At 39.8% G+C, this 18,073-nt stretch overlaps 1 protein-coding gene across 2 annotated transcripts; it reads right to left on the reverse strand.

Moving 5' to 3' along the window:
• Positions 1-6,974: 6,974 nt before the first annotated feature.
• Positions 6,975-13,220, reverse strand: LOC143877507 (uncharacterized). 2 transcript variants are annotated; one of them, XM_077379590.1, is made up of 3 exons: positions 13,040-13,220; positions 11,928-12,263; positions 6,975-7,604 (listed from the first exon to the last, which is right to left on the reverse strand). In XM_077379590.1, exons 1-3 carry the CDS (start codon positions 13,203-13,205, stop codon positions 7,213-7,215), a joined length of 894 nt encoding a protein of 297 aa, XP_077235705.1. In that variant the 5' UTR covers positions 13,206-13,220; the 3' UTR covers positions 6,975-7,212. The 2 variants fall into 2 exon arrangements, 1 of the variants encoding a protein (XP_077235705.1); XR_013250655.1 differs by lacking the exon at positions 6,975-7,604 and adding an exon at positions 10,068-10,082 and having other exon boundaries at positions 10,305-12,263; positions 13,040-13,205.
• Positions 13,221-18,073: the final 4,853 nt, after the last annotated feature.

The raw sequence follows: 18,073 nt of genomic DNA on the forward strand, positions 1-18,073 counted from the left end.
CATTGGGAAAATTGTTTGTGAGCTTGAGCATTTCTCTCTAAACTGAAGGGCACCCTTTCAAAACAAACTGTAAGGGTGCTCTCGTTGGATCCACATCACCAAAGAGCATTTATAATAGCACCGAAAATGTCAAAGCAAAAGAATAATAAATGCACTTTAATGATGTGGAACTAGGGGTGCAAGTTTGGCCCTGTCAGCCCCGACCCGCCCTGAGCCCGAACAGGGTCAGGGCTGGATTTTCTAACCCTGAGGGCGGGTCAGGGTTCATTTTTTTTAGACCCTGACTCAGGTAGGGCGGGTTTTGGGTTAATGCCTTGGGTACCATGACCCGGCCCGACCCTGAGTTTTCTATTATAGAATTGAACCATCTGTGCATGTTTCTTTTGCTAATGTTTTCTATTATCTTGGATTGATGTTTCATTAGATTATTATTATTAATTGTCTCTGTTGCCCGTCATGTTGTTGAATTCATATTGTCTTATTTTGTTCCCTTTCTCTGTTTATTGATCATTTTGTTCCATATGATAAGTGGTTGCCTTATTTTTGGCACTCTTAACAGGTAATTGCACTAGGGTCAATTAGGGCCGGGCCGGCCCAGCCCTGCCCAATCAGGGCGGGCCATGGCCAGCACAATACCCTGTAGGACGGGTATGGGTTGAGGTTTTCCGGCCCTGACTCGGGGTCAGGGCGGGTCAGGGCCGAGATAATGGAATCCAGGGTTGGGCTAGGGTTTTGAAAAACCCGACCCAACCCGACCCTGTTGCAGCCCTATGTGGAACTAATGGAGCCGCCCTGCGGCTGAATTTTGCAAGATCACCTTTCAGTTTAGCATTCCTATTATATATAGGCAACTGATATTAGCACAACCATGTTTTGATAATAGGGGTGAAGTCACCTTGTCGGTTATGCTTAAATAGCGGCGCTGTTAAAATTCCCAAAGAGATTTCGGGAGCCTTTTGACAGCTGGTTAAAGCCCATGCCACAAGTGAGTTTGTAACTAATAACAAAAAATGGTCGTGCTGATATCATTTGCTTATGTATGAATGTAGATATATGTATGTAGGGATTTGCTAGGGACCATCGCAGAGAGCATTTTGCGGATTCTGTTGCATGGGAGAGCAGCCACCTAAGAAATGCCTTCTGCGATGGACCCTAGCAAATCCCATGTTTGTATGATTACAAAAATGCACTTGTGATACCCAAAATGAATAAATTAAGGAAATTAATAGATAGCGTATACTCGAAGTATTACGTGTTCATGCTACATGATTATCGTCATCATGACATCATCTTATGGTAACAAAATTACTTTACTAATAAGGAAATGATATTCTTATTCTCTCGCTCTTAATAGTAATAGCACTCGTCTTTATTTACACTTTCCTAGTTAAATGTCAAAGGCTGTTTAATTTCTCCAAAAGCTATCAACAGTCAATTAAACAAGTGTTTAGCCCTGTTCATTTGAGATTGTGACAACCGACTGTGAGCCCAAAACCGACTATTGGACTCAAAATTAACGGAATTCAAGTATAATCTAATAATCGGTTTGGGGTTCACAATTAAGCCCAAAAATGACCTTAAATCTTTGTGTACTGACTCCTAAATCGAATGATTTGGGATTCAGAGTCATCCAAGTGTTCTCGAATTGGTCCATTCAATGGTTCTAAATCTCAAAATGTGACAAAAGAATCAATTCAAATTAAAGAAGATCCCATGATTCCCATTCAGATTGTGACAACCGATGGTGAGAGAGCCGGAACCGATTATTGGGTATGGGCTAATAATGGGTTAGTAATTTTGGGTCTAATAATCGGTTTGGGGCTCAGAATCGGCCTCAAACGAACTAGCATGGCCTTAATAAAGTGATGAGTGCCATTATGAAACCAATATTTCACTTTCCCTCTAACCTCGACGCTCACTAGTCACTCCTGCCTCTTTCGACCCATTTTGTCTTCTCTCTCTTCCTCTAAGAGTCTCTCTCACATGTCTCCCTCCTCGAAACTCTTCAGATATTTCTGCTCTTCTCTCATTTCATCATATGCCCCTTTTTACCACACGACATACGCGCATTGTCCTCTGCTGCTTAAAATGGGAAAAAAATCCATTGCAAGGACATAACCTTAATAATCTTGGTCTTTACACAAAATTGGGACATGCAATAAAAACGAGAATGACTGGATAAGCACCGCGTTGCACTTCAATTATGTTCCAGAAATCAGTCAAGGAAAACGCGTGTTTAGACTTCAAGAGAGTCCGCTAAATTTTCAGTGGAATCTCAATCGACTTTATTAGCGTCTTGGTATGATTCCAGTCAAGCTCTATAGATTGAGACACAAAATCATTCGGGCAATATATACATCACAATTTGTGCCCCTGTTCAAGTCCGAATACGCGTTTCCGTGCGCAAGAGGAAATATTTTCCATGGAATTTACTGACGCTTAACGTGTTGAAACGACTTCTAACTAAAATATATGCTTTGATGACTAATGCTTTTATAGGGACCCTAGTAGTGCCGACACTGTGTCCTACATGCTACTCCATATTGCGACGTTAAGTGCTACATAGCACATGTATCTTTGGGTCCCTACGAGTCGGTGTACAGAGTCATGGTCCTCAAAGACTTCTTCTGTAAGGTTTTTTCGTTGTACGGCATTGAACACTGCCTGATCGGGGTCCATGAAAATGTGTCTTAGGCCCTGCTGGAACCCGAAGAATTTTGTGAAAAAGTTTGGAAAGGAAAAATATTTCTAAAATTTCCTACTTTTTTTTTTTGACACGCGGAAAATATAATTAGAACCAACCCTATTCAAATTTTATTTTCGCAATTGTTTTTCTTGCAATCCAAATATGGCCTTAAGGTCTTCAATCTGTTGATTTTTGCAAACGTCATTTTTGCGAAAGAGATCTCTTAGTATCAGACCTGAACCCACTTGGTCCTCTTGTGATGACCCATTCGTATGAACACTCCTGGTAAGCAAAAAATGGGTCATGGGCGTGTTTGACTACACAAAGACTTGAAGGGAACGGCATAAGAGTGAGTGTCAAAAGAGTGAAGTAATTTTTCAAAATTCAATTTGAGGGGTAATCAATCCATCCCTTTAGTAGGATTAGATTTCAAGCAACTAAGAAGAAGAAGAAGAGGGGAATGTCACTTATCTTGTTTCGGCTCTTAATGCCTTTTGAAACAAGAGGACTTTTAAATTAACCGTCAAAATGCAAGCCCAAATACAGAGAAGCATACAATAAAGCAAACGACAGGGTCGTAGTAGAAAGTTATTCATTCCAATCATCGTAGTAGAAATTTATTAGGCCAAATCGGGATAGAACACCACAAAGGCACATGTGCAGAGAAAAATGCTCGCCAGCGTTGATACATCTATTCCTTCTAGACTTCTAGTTCTTGGGTAAAATTACAACTATGAAAAGTAAAAGACAATGTGAAAAGTAAAGAAAAATGTAGAGATAAATTGTGACATGTTTTGTATTAGTTCTGAGACCCGACCTCTTCCTTCGACACGCACATCTCCTTATGTAGATTTATATGGCAACCGTTTATCACTCCCCCTCATGTGGAGGGACACTCCTCCTCACATGGAGGGAGATTCTCTTAGGGCCCATTTGGATACCTTGTATTTTGTATTTGGATTGGAATTGAGTTTTGAGTACAAAATGAGTAGATCCGCCAGCCCATGTTGAGGGAGACAGAGAGGGAAGGGGGTTCTTCCTATTGGAGGGGAGAGGTTAAGGTGCAAAAAGGGTGAAGGAAAAAGCCAGATCTGTGGATTTCCAATTACTTATCTCCACAGCATATTTGGAAATCTAATTTTTTTTTTCACTGTCGGGAAATCCCATGATTTGATCTGGTTCCAAATCACAACGTAGAAAGGGTAATCAATCCGTCCCTTTAGTAGGATTAGATTTCAAGCAACTAAGAAGAAGAGGGGAACGTCACTCATCTTGTTTCGGCTCTTAATGCCTTTTGAAACAAGAGGACTTTTAAATTAACCGTCAAAATGCAAGCCCAAATACAGAGAAGCATACAAGAAAGCAAACGACAGGATCGTAGTAGAAAGTTATTCGGTCCAATCATCGTAGTAGAAATTTATTAGGACAAATCGGGATAGAACAACACAAAGGCACATGTGCAGAGAAAAATGCTCACCAGCGTTGATACATCTATTCCTTCTAGACTTCTAGTTCTTGGGTAAAATTACAACTATGAAAAGTAAAAGACAATGTGAAAAGTAGAGAAAAATGTAGAGATAAATTGTGACATGTTTTGTATTAGTTCTGAGACCCGACCTCTTCGTTCGACACGCACATCTCCTTATGTAGATTTATATGGCAACCGTTTATCACTCCCCCTCATGTTGAGGGACACTCCTCCTCACATGGAGGGAGATTCTCTTAGGGCCCATTTGGATACCTTATATTTTGTATTTGGATTGGAATTGAGTTTTGAGTACAAAATGAGTAGATCCGCCAGCCCATGTTGAGGGAGACAGAGAGGGAAGGGGGTTCTTCCTATTGGAGGGGAGAGGTTAAGGAGCAAAGAGGGTGAAGGAAACAGTCAGATCTGTGGATTTCCCATTACTTATTTCCACAGCATATTTGGAAATCTAATTTTTTTTTTACTGTCAGGAAATCCCATGATTTGATCTGGTTCCAAATCACAACGTAGAAAGGGTAATCAATCCGTCCCTTTAGTAGGATTAGATTTCAAGCAACTAAGAAGAAGAGGGGAACGTCACTCATCTTGTTTCGGCTCTTAATGCCTTTTGAAACAAGAGGACTTTTAAATTAACCGTCACAATGCAAGCCCAAATACAGAGAAGCATACAAGAAAGCAAACGACAGGATCGTAGTAGAAAGTTATTCGGTCCAATCATCGTAGTAGAAATTTATTAGGACAAATCGGGATAGAACAACACAAAGGCACATGTGCAGAGAAAAATGCTCACCAGCGTTGATACATCTATCCCTTCTAGACTTCTAGTTCTTGGGTAAAATTACAACTATGAAAAGTAAAAGACAATGTGAAAAGTAGAGAAAAATGTAGAGATAAATTGTGACATGTTTTGTATTAGTTCTGAGACCCGACCTCTTCGTTCGACACGCACATCTCCTTATGTAGATTTATATGGCAACCGTTTATCACTCCCCCTCATGTTGAGGGACACTCCTCCTCACATGGAGGGAGATTCTCTTAGGGCCCATTTGGATACCTTATATTTTGTATTTGGATTGGAATTGAGTTTTGAGTACAAAATGAGTAGATCCGCCAGCCCATGTTGAGGGAGACAGAGAGGGAAGGGGGTTCTTCCTATTGGAGGGGAGAGGTTAAGGAGCAAAGAGGGTGAAGGAAACAGTCAGATCTGTGGATTTCCCATTACTTATTTCCACAGCATATTTGGAAATCTAATTTTTTTTTTACTGTCAGGAAATCCCATGATTTGATCTGGTTCCAAATCACAACGTAGAAAGGGTAATCAATCCGTCCGTTTAGTAGGATTAGATTTCAAGCAACTAAGAAGAAGAGGGGAATGTCACTGATCTTGTTTCGGCTCTTAATGCCTTTTGAAACAAGAGGACTTTTAAATTAACCGTCAAAATGCAAGCCCAAATACAGAGAAGCATACAAGAAAGCAAACGACAGGATCGTAGTAGAAAGTTATTCGGTCCAATCATCGTAGTAGAAATTTATTAGGACAAATCGGGATAGAACAACACAAAGGCACATGTGCAGAGAAAAATGCTCACCAGCGTTGATACATCTATTCCTTATAGACTTCTAGTTCTTGGGTAAAATTACAACTATGAAAAGTAAAAGACACTGTGAAAACTAAAGAAAAATGCAGAGATAAATTGTGACATGTTTTGTATTAGTTCTGAGACCCGACCTCTTCGTTCGACACGCACATCTCCTTATGTAGATTTATATGGCAACCGTTTATCACTCCCCCTCATGTGGAGGGACACTCCTCCTCACATGGAGGGAGATTCTCTTAGGGCCCATTTGGATACCTTATATTTTGTATTTGGATTGGAATTGAGTTTTGAGTACAAAATGAGTAGATCCGCCAGCCCATGTTGAGGGAGACAGAGAGGGAAGGGGGTTCTTCCTATTGGAGGGGAGAGGTTAAGGAGCAAAGAGAGTGAAGGAAACAGCCAGATCTGTGGATTTTCAATTACTTATTTCCACAGCATAATTGGAAATCTAATTTTTTTTTCACTGTCAGGAAATCCCATGATTTGATCTGGTTCCAAATCACAACATACAAAGGTTTACAAATGTGAGAAATCCAAATATCAAAATCTTCTCAGCATCCAAACAGGCCCTTAATGTAATCAGATGGCTGGAAGGGAGGCCTTCTCATCAATGAAGATTCTCTTAGCTCATGGATGAAATCTTAGACCCACTGTTCATTAGTATCACATCAGTAGATAGACGAATGGAGAGACAGACTCGAGCCAGAGTCTCTAGATTGGCACTAGAGATTTTCAATTTCTTACCCCATTTGTTCTATTGTAGTTAAATAATATTTTTATCTTTTCTGTGTACTCTGCTCCCATGACCGTCTTCGTAGTGGCCTTTTCTTTCTAATAGAATTTCACCATTTCAAAAAAATAAAATAAAAAAAATCATGCCCCCTCACATGTGTCCCCTCTTTTGGGATGGCCGTACACGTGGATTTTTCTTTTTTCTTTTTTTATTATCAAGGAGTTGTTGGGTCTTGAACCCATGACTTGTGGTGAGGCAATAGCTCTCTGATACCATGTGAAATAATCAAGTTAGCTAGAGTTGGTGTTATTTAATTATACATACTTCAACAGCCATCATCATCATTTGATCCATGTGTTACAAAAATGTTGAACAACAATCCACAAGCAAGTCTTCGAATTGGATGGTTAGGATCGATTGATGAGTGATGTTTACAAGTTAATTCATGAAGCGATTGTTCAAATAGAGATCTTACCATAACCAAGAATGTACATAAGAAGAAGCATGTCTTAACACTGAAACCTTTCAAGTCACATAATACAAAAAGAACAAGAACACAGATAAGAGAACTCACACTAGGAGAATGACACAAACGACATAATTAACCAAAAAGGAAATAAAAAAGGGAAAAGAAGACAGAAAGATAAAACACAAAGGTCTATATATATGTATATAATATCTAAGAGCTTATATATAATTGCCATGAAAATCAAGGTATTCCTATTATGGGTATGAAAGGAATATAGTAGCTAGAAGGAGCCAGACCCCATTCTGGTGGAAGAGGAAGATCAATGGTCTTGGATGACTTGATCCCTGGTTCTGCACTGCCACTTTTCGAAGTTATAGAAGAAGAACAGGTAGAGAAGAAGGTGAGAGGGGTGGAGATGGTGTAGGAGTGGGAGTCATGGGCCTTGACAATGTTGGAAACTAGGGTTTTCTTAGAGGAACAGAGCTTTTGGGGTCCACCTAGGAGCATGGCAGAGCAGTTGGGAGATGGAGAAGAGGAGCTTAAAGGAAGCTTGGTTTGAAAGGAGCCTTCCTTGTCTGTTAATGCAAATGCCAACCGTTTCTCTTGGCTACATTTGACTGCCACTCTAACACCTGAAAAGAAAAACATGAACTTTTCGTTAGTGTTGTCAAACATTAGGGAAAACTAGTCAGACTTATAGAGAAGTAGGCACATGGAAGCTAGGGGTGCAAGTAGGGGTGGCAAAATTGGCCGAACCGAACCGGAACCGAGCCGAAACCGAACCCAGTAGTGCTAATGCTTTTATAGGGACCCCAGTAGTGCCGACACTGTGTCCTACATGCTACTCCATATTGCGACGTTAAGTGCTACATAGCACATGTATCTTTGGGTCCCTATGAGTCGGTGTACAGAGTCATGGTCCTCAAAGACTTCTTCTGTAAGGTTTTTTCGTTGTACGGCATTGAACACTGCCTGATCGGGGTCCATGAAAATGTGTCTTAGGCCCTGTTGGAATCCGAAGAATTTTGTGAAAAAGTTTGGAAAGGAAAAATATTTCTAAAATTTCCTACTTTTTTTTTTTGACACGCGGAAAATATAATTAGAACCAACCCTATTCAAATTTTATTTTCGCAATTGTTTTTCTTGCAATCCAAATATGGCCTTAAGGTCTTCAATCTGTTGATTTTTGCAAACGTCATTCTTGCGAATGAGATCTCTTAGTATCAGACCTGAACCCACTTGGTCCTCTTGTGATGACCCATTCGTATGAACACTCCTGGTAAGCAAAAAATGGGTCATGGGCGTGTTTGACTACACAAAGACTTGAAGGGAACGGCATAAGAGTGAGTGTCAAAAGAGTGAAGTAATTTTTCAAAATTCAATTTGAGGGGTAATCAATCCGTCCCTTTAGTAGGATTAGATTTCAAGCAACTAAGAAGAAGAAGAGGGGAATGTCACTTATCTTGTTTCGGCTCTTAATGCCTTTTGAAACAAGAGGACTTTTAAATTAACCGTCAAAATGCAAGCCCAAATACAGAGAAGCATACAAGAAAGCAAACGACAGGGTCGTAGTAGAAAGTTATTCATTCCAATCATCGTATTAGAAATTTATTAGGCCAAATCGGGATATAACAACACAAAGGCACATGTGCAGAGAAAAATGCTCACCAGCGTTGATACATCTATTCCTTCTAGACTTCTAGTTCTTGGGTAAAATTACAACTATGAAAAGTAAAAGACAATGTGAAAAGTAAAGAAAAATGTGAAGATAAATTGTGACATGTTTTGTATTAGTTATGAGACCCGACCTCTTCCTTCGACACGCACATCTCCTTATGTAGATTTATATGGCAACCGTTTATCACTCCCCCTCATGTGGAGGGATACTCCTCCTCACATGGAGGGAGATTCTCTTAGGGCCCATTTGGATACCTTATATTTTGTATTTGGATTGGAATTGAGTTTTGAGTACAAAATGAGTAGATCCGCCAGCCCATGTTGAGGGAGACAGAGAGGGAAGGGGGTTCTTCCTATTGGAGGGGAGAGGTTAAGGTGCAAAGAGGGTGAAGGAAAAAGCCAGATCTGTGGATTTCCAATTACTTATCTCCACAGCATATTTGGAAATCTAATTTTTTTTTCACTGTCGGGAAATCCCATGATTTGATCTGGTTCCAAATCACAACGTAGAAAGGGTAATCAATCCGTCCCTTTAGTAGGATTAGATTTCAAGCAACTAAGAAGAAGAGGGGAACGTCACTCATCTTGTTTCGGCTCTTAATGCCTTTTGAAACAAGAGGACTTTTAAATTAACCGTCAAAATGCAAGCCCAAATACAGAGAAGCATACAAGAAAGCAAACGACAGGGTCGTAGTAGAAAGTTATTCGGTCCAATCATCGTAGTAGAAATTTATTAGGCCAAATCGGGATAGAACAACACAAAGGCACATGTGCAGAGAAAAATGCTCGCCAGCGTTGATACATCTATTCCTTCTAGACTTCTAGTTCTTGGGTAAAATTACAACTATGAAAAGTAAAAGACAATGTGAAAAGTAAAGAAAAATGTAAAGATAAATTGTGACATGTTTTGTATTAGTTCTGAGACCCGACCCCTTCCTTCGACACGCACATCTCCTTATGTAGATTTATATGGCAACCGTTTATCACTCCCCCTCATGTGGAGGGACATTCCTCCTCACATGGAGGGAGATTCTTTTTTTTGAAAAGGGCAACAGAATATATATATATATATATATATATATATATATATATATATGTATGTAAAAACAGAACCGAGGTGGTCCTGAAGGAACAAAGATAATACAAAGATAGCAGTGCAATAATTCAAGGAGGTAGATAGTCAAAGCACTCAAACGCGGCCCGAAAGACTCCGAGATTCTCTTATGGCCCATTTGGATACCTTATATTTTGTATTTGGATTGGAATTGAGTTTTGAGTACAAAATGAGTAGATCCGCCAGCCCATGTTGAGGGAGACAGAGAGGGAAGCGGGTTCTTCCTATTGGAGGGGAGAGGTTAAGGAGCAAAGAGGGTGAAGGAAACAGCCAGATCTGTGGATTTCCAATTACTTATTTCCACAGCATATTTGGAAATCTATTTTTTTTTTTCACTGTCAGGAAATCCCATGATTTGATCTGGTTCCAAATCACAACGTAGAAAGGGTAATCAATCCGTCCGTTTAGTAGGATTAGATTTCAAGCAACTAAGAAGAAGAGGGGAACGTCACTGATCTTGTTTCGGCTCTTAATGCCTTTTGAAACAAGAGGACTTTTAAATTAACCGTCAAAATGCAAGCCCAAATACAGAGAAGCATACAAGAAAGCAAACGACAGGATCGTAGTAGAAAGTTATTCGGTCCAATCATCGTAGTAGAAATTTATTAGGACAAATCGGGATAGAACAACACAAAGGCACATGTGCAGAGAAAAATGCTCACTAGCATTGATACATCTATTCCTTCTAGACTTCTAGTTCTTGGGTAAAATTACAACTATGAAAAGTAAAAGACACTGTGAAAACTAAAGAAAAATGTACAGATAAATTGTGACATGTTTTGTATTAGTTCTGAGACCCGACCTCTTCCTTCGACACGCACATCTCCTTATGTAGATTTATATGGCAACCGTTTATCACTCCCCCTCATGTAGAGGGACACTCCTCACATGGAGGGAGATTCTCTTAGGGCCCATTTGGATACCTTATATTTTGTATTTGGATTGGAATTGAGTTTTGAGTACAAAATGAGTAGATCCGCCAGCCCATGTTGAGGGAGACAGAGAGGGAAGGGGGTTCTTCCTATTGGAGGGGAGAGGTTAAGGAGCAAAGAGAGTGAAGGAAACAGCCAGATCTGTGGATTTCCAATTAGTTATTTCCACAGCATATTTGGAAATCTAATTTTTTTTTCATTGTCATGAAATCCCATGATTTGATCTGGTTCCAAATCACAACGTACAAAGGTTTACAAATGTGAGAAATCCAAATATCAAAATCTTCTCAGCATCCAAACAGGCCCTTAATGTAATCAGATGGCTGGAAGGGAGGCCTTCTCATCAATGAAGATTCTCTTAGCTCATGGATGAAGTCTTAGACCCACTGTTCATTAGTATCACATCCGTAGATAGACGAATGGAGAGACAGACTCGAGCCAGAGTCTCTAGATTGGCACTAGAGATTTTCAATTTCTTACCCCATTTGTTCTATTGTAGTTAAATAATATTTTTATCTTTTCTGTGTACTCTGCTCCCATGACCGTCTTCGTAGTGGCCTTTTCTTTCTAATAGAATTTCACCATTTCAAAAAAAAAAAAAAAAAACCATGCCCCCTCACATGTGTCCCCTCTTTTGGGATGGCCGTACACGTGGATTTTTCTTTTTTCTTTTTTTAATATCAAGGAGTTGTTGGGTCTTGAACCCATGACTTGTGGTGAGGCAATAGCTCTCTGATACCATGTGAAATAATCCAGTTAGCTAGAGTTGGTGTTATTTAATTATATATACTTCAACAGCCATCATCATCATTTGATCCGTGTGTTACAAAAATGTTGAACAACAATCCACAAGCAAGTCTTCGAATTGGATGGTTAGGATCGATTGATGAGTGATGTTTACAAGTTAATTCATGAAGCGATTGTTCAAATAGAGATCTTACCATAACCAAGACTGTACATAAAAGAAGAAGCATGTCTTAACACTGAAACCTTTCAAGTCACATAATACAAAAAGAACAAGAACACAGATAAGAGAACTCACACTAGGAGAATGACACAAACGACTTAATTAACCAAAAAGGAAATAAAAAAGGGAAAAGAAGACAGAAAGATAAACACAAAGGTCTATATATATGTATATAATATCTAAGAGCTTATATATAATTGCCATGAAAATCAAGGTATTCCTATTATGGGTATGAAAGGAATATAGTAGCTAGAAGGAGCCAGACCCCATTCTGGTGGAAGAGGAAGATCAATGGTCTTGGATGACTTGATCCCTGGTTCTGCACTGCCACTTTTCGAAGTTATAGAAGAAGAACAGGTAGAGAAGAAGGTGAGAGGGGTGGAGATTGTGTAGGAGTGGGAGTCATGGGCCTTGACAATGTTGGAAACTAGGGTTTTCTTAGAGGAACAGAGCTTTTGGGGTCCACCTAGGAGCATGGCAGAGCAGTTGGGAGATGGAGAAGAGGAGCTTAAAGGCAGCTTGGTTTGAAAGGAGCCTTCCTTGTCTGTTAATGCAAATGCCAACCGTTTCTCTTGGCTACATTTGACTGCCACTCTAACACCTGAAAAGAAAAACATGAAGTTTTCGTTAGTGTTGTCAAACATTAGGGAAAACTAGTCAGACTTATAGAGAAGTAGGCACATGGAAGCTAGGGGTGCAAGATGGGTCGGACTCAACCTGAACCCAATGTATTCAACCAAATTTCGGCTTGGGTTAGGGTTGGGAAAAGCCAATCCGATTTGATTTAAGGTTGGGTTAGGGTTGAGGCCTTGGGCAACCTGACTTTAACTCCTTACTCTAATTTTCGGCAACCCAACTTAAACACCAACTCTAACAGGCTTAAGCTTTTAGAGTAATAGGTTGTTTTATATGGTATTAGAGCTATTGCCTCACAACATTGCAAATCCACGTGTACAGGACAAAAAAAGAGGGCCCATACATGAAGGGGAGTATTGAAGCTAATTAAATAACACCAACTCTAACAGCTTAAGCTTTTGGAGTAATTGGTTGCTCCACACGAAGGGTTGGGTCAGGGTTGTGAGATTTATTGGCGAGTTGGGTTAGGGTTGACCTTGACCCGACACTTGGGTTGGGTTGGGTTAGGGTTGAGGGAATGCTATCTTTGGTTGGGCTAGGGTTGGCCTCAACCTGACACAACCCGGCCCTAATTGCTCCCCTAGTGTGTGTGTGTGCGCGCGCGCGCGTGCGCGCGTGTGTGTGTGTGTGTGTGTGTGTGTGAGAGAGAGAGAGAGAGAGAGAGAGAGAGAGAGAGAGAGAGAGAGAGAGAGAGAGGAGGAGGAGGAGGAGGAGGAGGAGGAGGTGGTGGAGGAGAGAAACCAGCAAGGTGGTGATGAGAGCAGTCGAGGCAAGAAACAGAGCCCTTCACAAAATGGCACATGGAGATCTCCACACGTGTGAGAGCAAACGCAAAGAGAAGCACCATGATCATAGAAGGGAGCTCCATGAAGATGGAAAGAGGAAGATGGTTGTGGTAAGGAGACATGGCAAGTGAGCTTATAAATACAAAGAAATTGTCATAAATGAAGTGGTAGCAATCGTTAACCAGAGTAGCTCAAATTTCAGATAAATAATATACCCTCCACTTTTGCAAAAATTAACCAATCTCCCCAATTTATGTCAAACCTAAAAAACCAAATTAGTATTATTAAGAACCCATAAACTTATGAATCTCAAACCCTGTTGCTTGTCGTACTTGATTCGATCATACCTTTACGTATAGGACAAACTATCATGGGTTTTAAAGGTATCAATAGCAGGTATTCAATCCTCCATATCAAAATTATAAAGTGATCTTATAATTATTTTATAATATGTGAAACAACCAATTACTCCAAAAGCTTAATCTATTAGAGTTGGTGTTAATTAATCATTTATACTCCAACACTGCCCCTCACTTGTGGCCCCTCTGTTTTCGGTTGGCGGTACACTTGGCACATGTGGGCCCTCTTTTGGGCTGGCCTTACATGTGGATTTTTAATATCGAAGAGTTTTGGGGTTTTGAACCCAAGACCTCCTGACAAGCAGTTGCTCTGATACCATGTGAAACAACAAATTACTCCAAAAGCTTAAGCTATTAGAGTTGTTGTTATTCAATCACATACACTTTTACGTAATCGCACTAAGATATTTTGATAATGGCACTGCTCACTTTGTTTTACCCTTTTCTTATAGCATCTTGAGTATTGTAAATTTGTAATGGCTCCACGAGTAGAATTGTAGAAAATCATGGCGTAACTTTATTGCATCAGTTACATACTGCACAACATCGAAGATTTGCCACCGATTTTTTGCCCGGGTATGCACTTTAAAACATTGCATTAAGTGTTACAATGCAGAGAGGTGGTGAGTGAATTTGGCCTCACGGGTAGAGGAGAAAAAGCTGCTGGAAATTTAATGTTTTGATGGCCCATGTCATAAAAATGGTGAAGAGATTTTTTGAATGAGGTGAGAAATGGGGTTCCCTGCGAGTACAGAGTAGAGACTGACAGTGTTGATAGTGTATTCAAGGATCGCAAGGACGAAGGCATGTGAGATAGTTAATTGCCACAAAAAGAGGTTGAAGATAAATGCAGTTGCATTTGTACAAGGTAGCTAGAATTTTTATTCTTGGCTATTGTAGAGGTGTAATGGTAGTTACTACAGTTTTGATGGAACTGAATACACATTCAATCAACGTTAAATGATGTAAGGATGCCTCGCGTGAAGAGCCTGATTTGCACAGTACAATGGTCCTCACCCTCAAAAACATTTCTGGTAATCTGGTTCAATTGAAAGGTCATATAAATGCCTTTTCTACTTTCTACTGGCTTGAGTAATACCTTCTTTGTAGGGGTGCAACTCGGGTCGATTTTTGGGAATTCGGGTTGGGTTCGGGCTGATTCCAATTCAGTTTTTACCAAAAGCTCAACTCTACTTTGATTGCATGAAGCTGGAGCAAGTATTCTTTTGGTACTACCACAATCCACCACACTCACATCAACCACACCACCGATCTTTACTCCAAGCTGCAAGGAAAAGGACTCACTAATCTTCATTCAATTACAATCAGTCCTAATAGTGCTTATATAGAGCACTTAAGGGATAAGCAAGGAAAGAGAAAAGATTTAGGGAGAAAATCCTAATCAAACCAAGATGCCTAATCTAAGCAACTAACTAATCTATCACCCCAGGCAATTCAACCGTGAGATCTCAACGCAATCCAACAGTGAAATCTCGTTTACTCCCTTCATCTATCCCACCCCCAACCATGTAACTCTTATCACCACCATCTTTAACAATGGCCTTTAGCTCTTTACTCTTGAGTAGGGTGTCAATGGACCCAAACGGTCCCTGATGGGCTATCCTTACACGGATAGGATCCAGACACATTACCAGGATCCATGGATAGATTTTGGATCCATACCGTGGGATCCAAAATTAGTTTTGAATGGATCCCGATAACTAACTAATAAAAGTTCGTGGGACAGTCCAAGATTCAAATTTATTTTATTATTTTATGAAAATGCCCAACTGTAGACACCTCATTTTGACCGTGCCCTAAACCCTCCAAGTTTGAGAAAACCCCATCAAATGAATGAACTAGGGTCCCAAATTTCACCCCAATGTAGCTTAGGGTCCCAGCTAGGTCCCTGCAAAATTTTGTCAAAATCCGAGCGCGTTTGCCTAGCAAACGAGCCAAAGAGGTGTTCGTAGTGTAAATCAAAAAGGGGGGTGAGTTTATCCTGAGAGGGGGGCGATTTTATTCCAGAAATGATATAATTTCTTCGCACGCCTTATCAAAATCCGCGTGAACCGCGCGCTCATCAAGCTTGGAGTGCCAATATCACCACCCATTTTGTTTAGTTATAAATACGAAAATCAAAGAAAAAAAATAAAAATTTGCAGAGAGAGAGAGAGAGATCCCCAAACCTACCTTTCTCCGACGGGATCTCCGGCGAGCTCCGATCTCTCAGATCTCGTACTTTTTACAGCAGATCTTCATTTTCTAATCCAATCGGAGGCTTATTCTCAGATCTGAGAAGCAGAGAGTGAGAAAAGAAGAGTGAGAAACCGGATCTCATCTAACCCCGAGCAGATCCGATCATTTTCTCCGGCGAGGAACAATTTTTCCAGCTATTTCTTATGTAGATCCGAGGTCTGCAGAGGAGAGAAGCATCAGAGAGAGAAACGAGAAAAAAAAATCCGATCCAAACTCTTCCCTCACTTCATCTTCTCCGATTGGACCCCCATGCTGGCCGGATCTAGTTTCGATTCTCAGCTACCGCTAACATCTCCTTTCACTCCCTATTTCTTTGATCTCCCTCACTTGCAAACTGTAGACACCCCATTTTGCTCTACCTTAATCGATAAAGAAATTAGGGTTTGTTTTCCGTCGGTTTTCCAATGTCTTTCTTTCCCGCATCCGTTTGTTACATTTCTAAATATTTTTGGTCATTTCCGTCGTGTTTCGCATTTTCCCGCTAAATGTTGAGAAGGATTATTCAGAAAAATCTAAACTAGGGAGAATTTGTACCCGTTTGTGTGGGACCCGCTGGTGTGGGACCTGCTAGTGTGGGACATGCTAGTGTGGGACCCGTTTGTGTGGGACCCGCTGGTGTGGGACCTGCTAGTGTGGGACCTGCTAGTGTGGGACCCGTTTGTGTGGGACCCGCTGATGTGGGACCCGTTTGTGTGGGACCCGCTGATGTGGGACCCGCTTGTGTAGGGCCCGCTGATGTGGGACCCGCTTGTGCGGAACCCGCTGATGTGGGACTCACCATTAGCATGACTTAACTTTCTCTACCATTTCCACTAACTTCATTTTTCCCTTTAAAATAACACCATTATCTCCATTACCATTATATATTCCATTATCCCCACCACCATTCCCACCATTACCATTATATATTCCATTATCCCCACCACCATTCCCACCATTACCATTATATATTCCATTATTCCCACCACCATTCCCACCATTACCATTATATATTCCATTATCCCCACCACCATTCCCACCATTACCATTATATATTCCATTATTCCCACCACCATTCCCACCATTACCATTATATATTCCATTATTCCCACCACCATTCCCACAATTACCATTGTTTATTTCCATTATTCTCCACCACACCCACCATTCACATTATATATTCCATTATTCCCCACCACAATTCCCACCATTACCATTATATATTCCATTATTCTCCACCACACCCACCATTCTCATTGTTTATTTCCATTATTCTCCACCACACCCACCATTCTCATTGTTTATTTCCACCTCTCCACTAAGTTTTTCACTATATAAAGAGAGGTGATGAGAGGAGGAAAAAAAGAAAAACAACACATTGTTTTTGGATAGTTTTCTCTTTCTCTCCCTCAATATCTCTCACTCTCTCACTCTCATACTATCATTATCTACTTTCTCTCCTTATTTGTTTCTCCCCATCTCTCTCCCTTGTTCCATATAAAAAAAAATATAAAAGAAAATAAAACAAAGAAAAAGAGAAAGAAAGCGGAAGCGGATCAAGCGGCGGTGCGATTTTCGAATTTTTCGGCTCTCGGATTCGGCGAGGATTTCGATCACAGGTAGGTACTTAATTTTTAGATTTTTCTAGAATTATTTGGTATATTTGCATGATTTTTAGTATTTAATTGGATTTAGTTGAAAATTAAATATGTATGCTCAAAATCATGATCTCCATGAGTGTTTCGAAAATAAAATATATACTAAATGAATTCCAAAATTAATGAAATTTCGTGGGAAACTAATATGATACCAGTACATTCTACCATGAAATTTTGAGAATTTTGAGAATTTGTTTGGTATATTATTTTATGCTTTCTTTGAAATTTACCAGCTTTTGGAGGAATTGTTACTGACATCAGATCACAACTAAAATTCTTAAAATTTTTACAGTAGTCTTCAATCTCACATTTCTAGTTACTGTAAAAGTTTCAAGTGATTTGGATCTGTTTTCATATGGGATGTAGGGTTAATTCATAATCTGGTCTGAAAATTAAAAAATCTGAAACTGATAGTAAATGGTTTCCAAAATTCATGAAAATTTCTCAGTATGTTATTTTTACTTATATCTTATTAATGTAGAAATTTCATTGAATTTAGATTCATATTTCTAGTGGTTTCTGTGTTATTTGTGCAATCTGGTCAATCAATTGTTAAATCGAAATTAAATATGAGCTTAATGTAAAAATCTGTAAAACTCTTTCCGTAAGCTACATTTCATCATATCTTGCTTCTGTAGAAATTTCAACTCATTTCGAATTCGTTTGCTACAATTTCACTTGTAAAATCACTCATATGTTTAAAATTGATAAAATTCATTGAAAATCCGAAATTAA

The sequence above is a fragment of the Tasmannia lanceolata genome, unplaced genomic scaffold (assembly GCF_043159265.1).
Source record: "Tasmannia lanceolata isolate RefF3 unplaced genomic scaffold, GAP_Taslan_0.1 ptg000005l, whole genome shotgun sequence".
NCBI lineage: Eukaryota > Viridiplantae > Streptophyta > Magnoliopsida > Canellales > Winteraceae > Tasmannia > Tasmannia lanceolata.

Coding starts and splice junctions, on each gene's coding strand:
- LOC143877507 (XM_077379590.1), bottom strand. CDS start 13,205: ATGTCTCCTTACCACAACCATCTTCCTCTTTCCATCTTCATGGAGCTC. Junction 12,264..13,039: donor CTCTCATCACCACCTTGCTG/GTTTCTCTCCTC, acceptor TTTTCTTTTCAG/GTGTTAGAGTGGCAGTCAAA. Junction 7,605..11,927: donor TCCTCTTCCACCAGAATGGG/GTCTGGCTCCTT, acceptor TTTTCTTTTCAG/GTGTTAGAGTGGCAGTCAAA.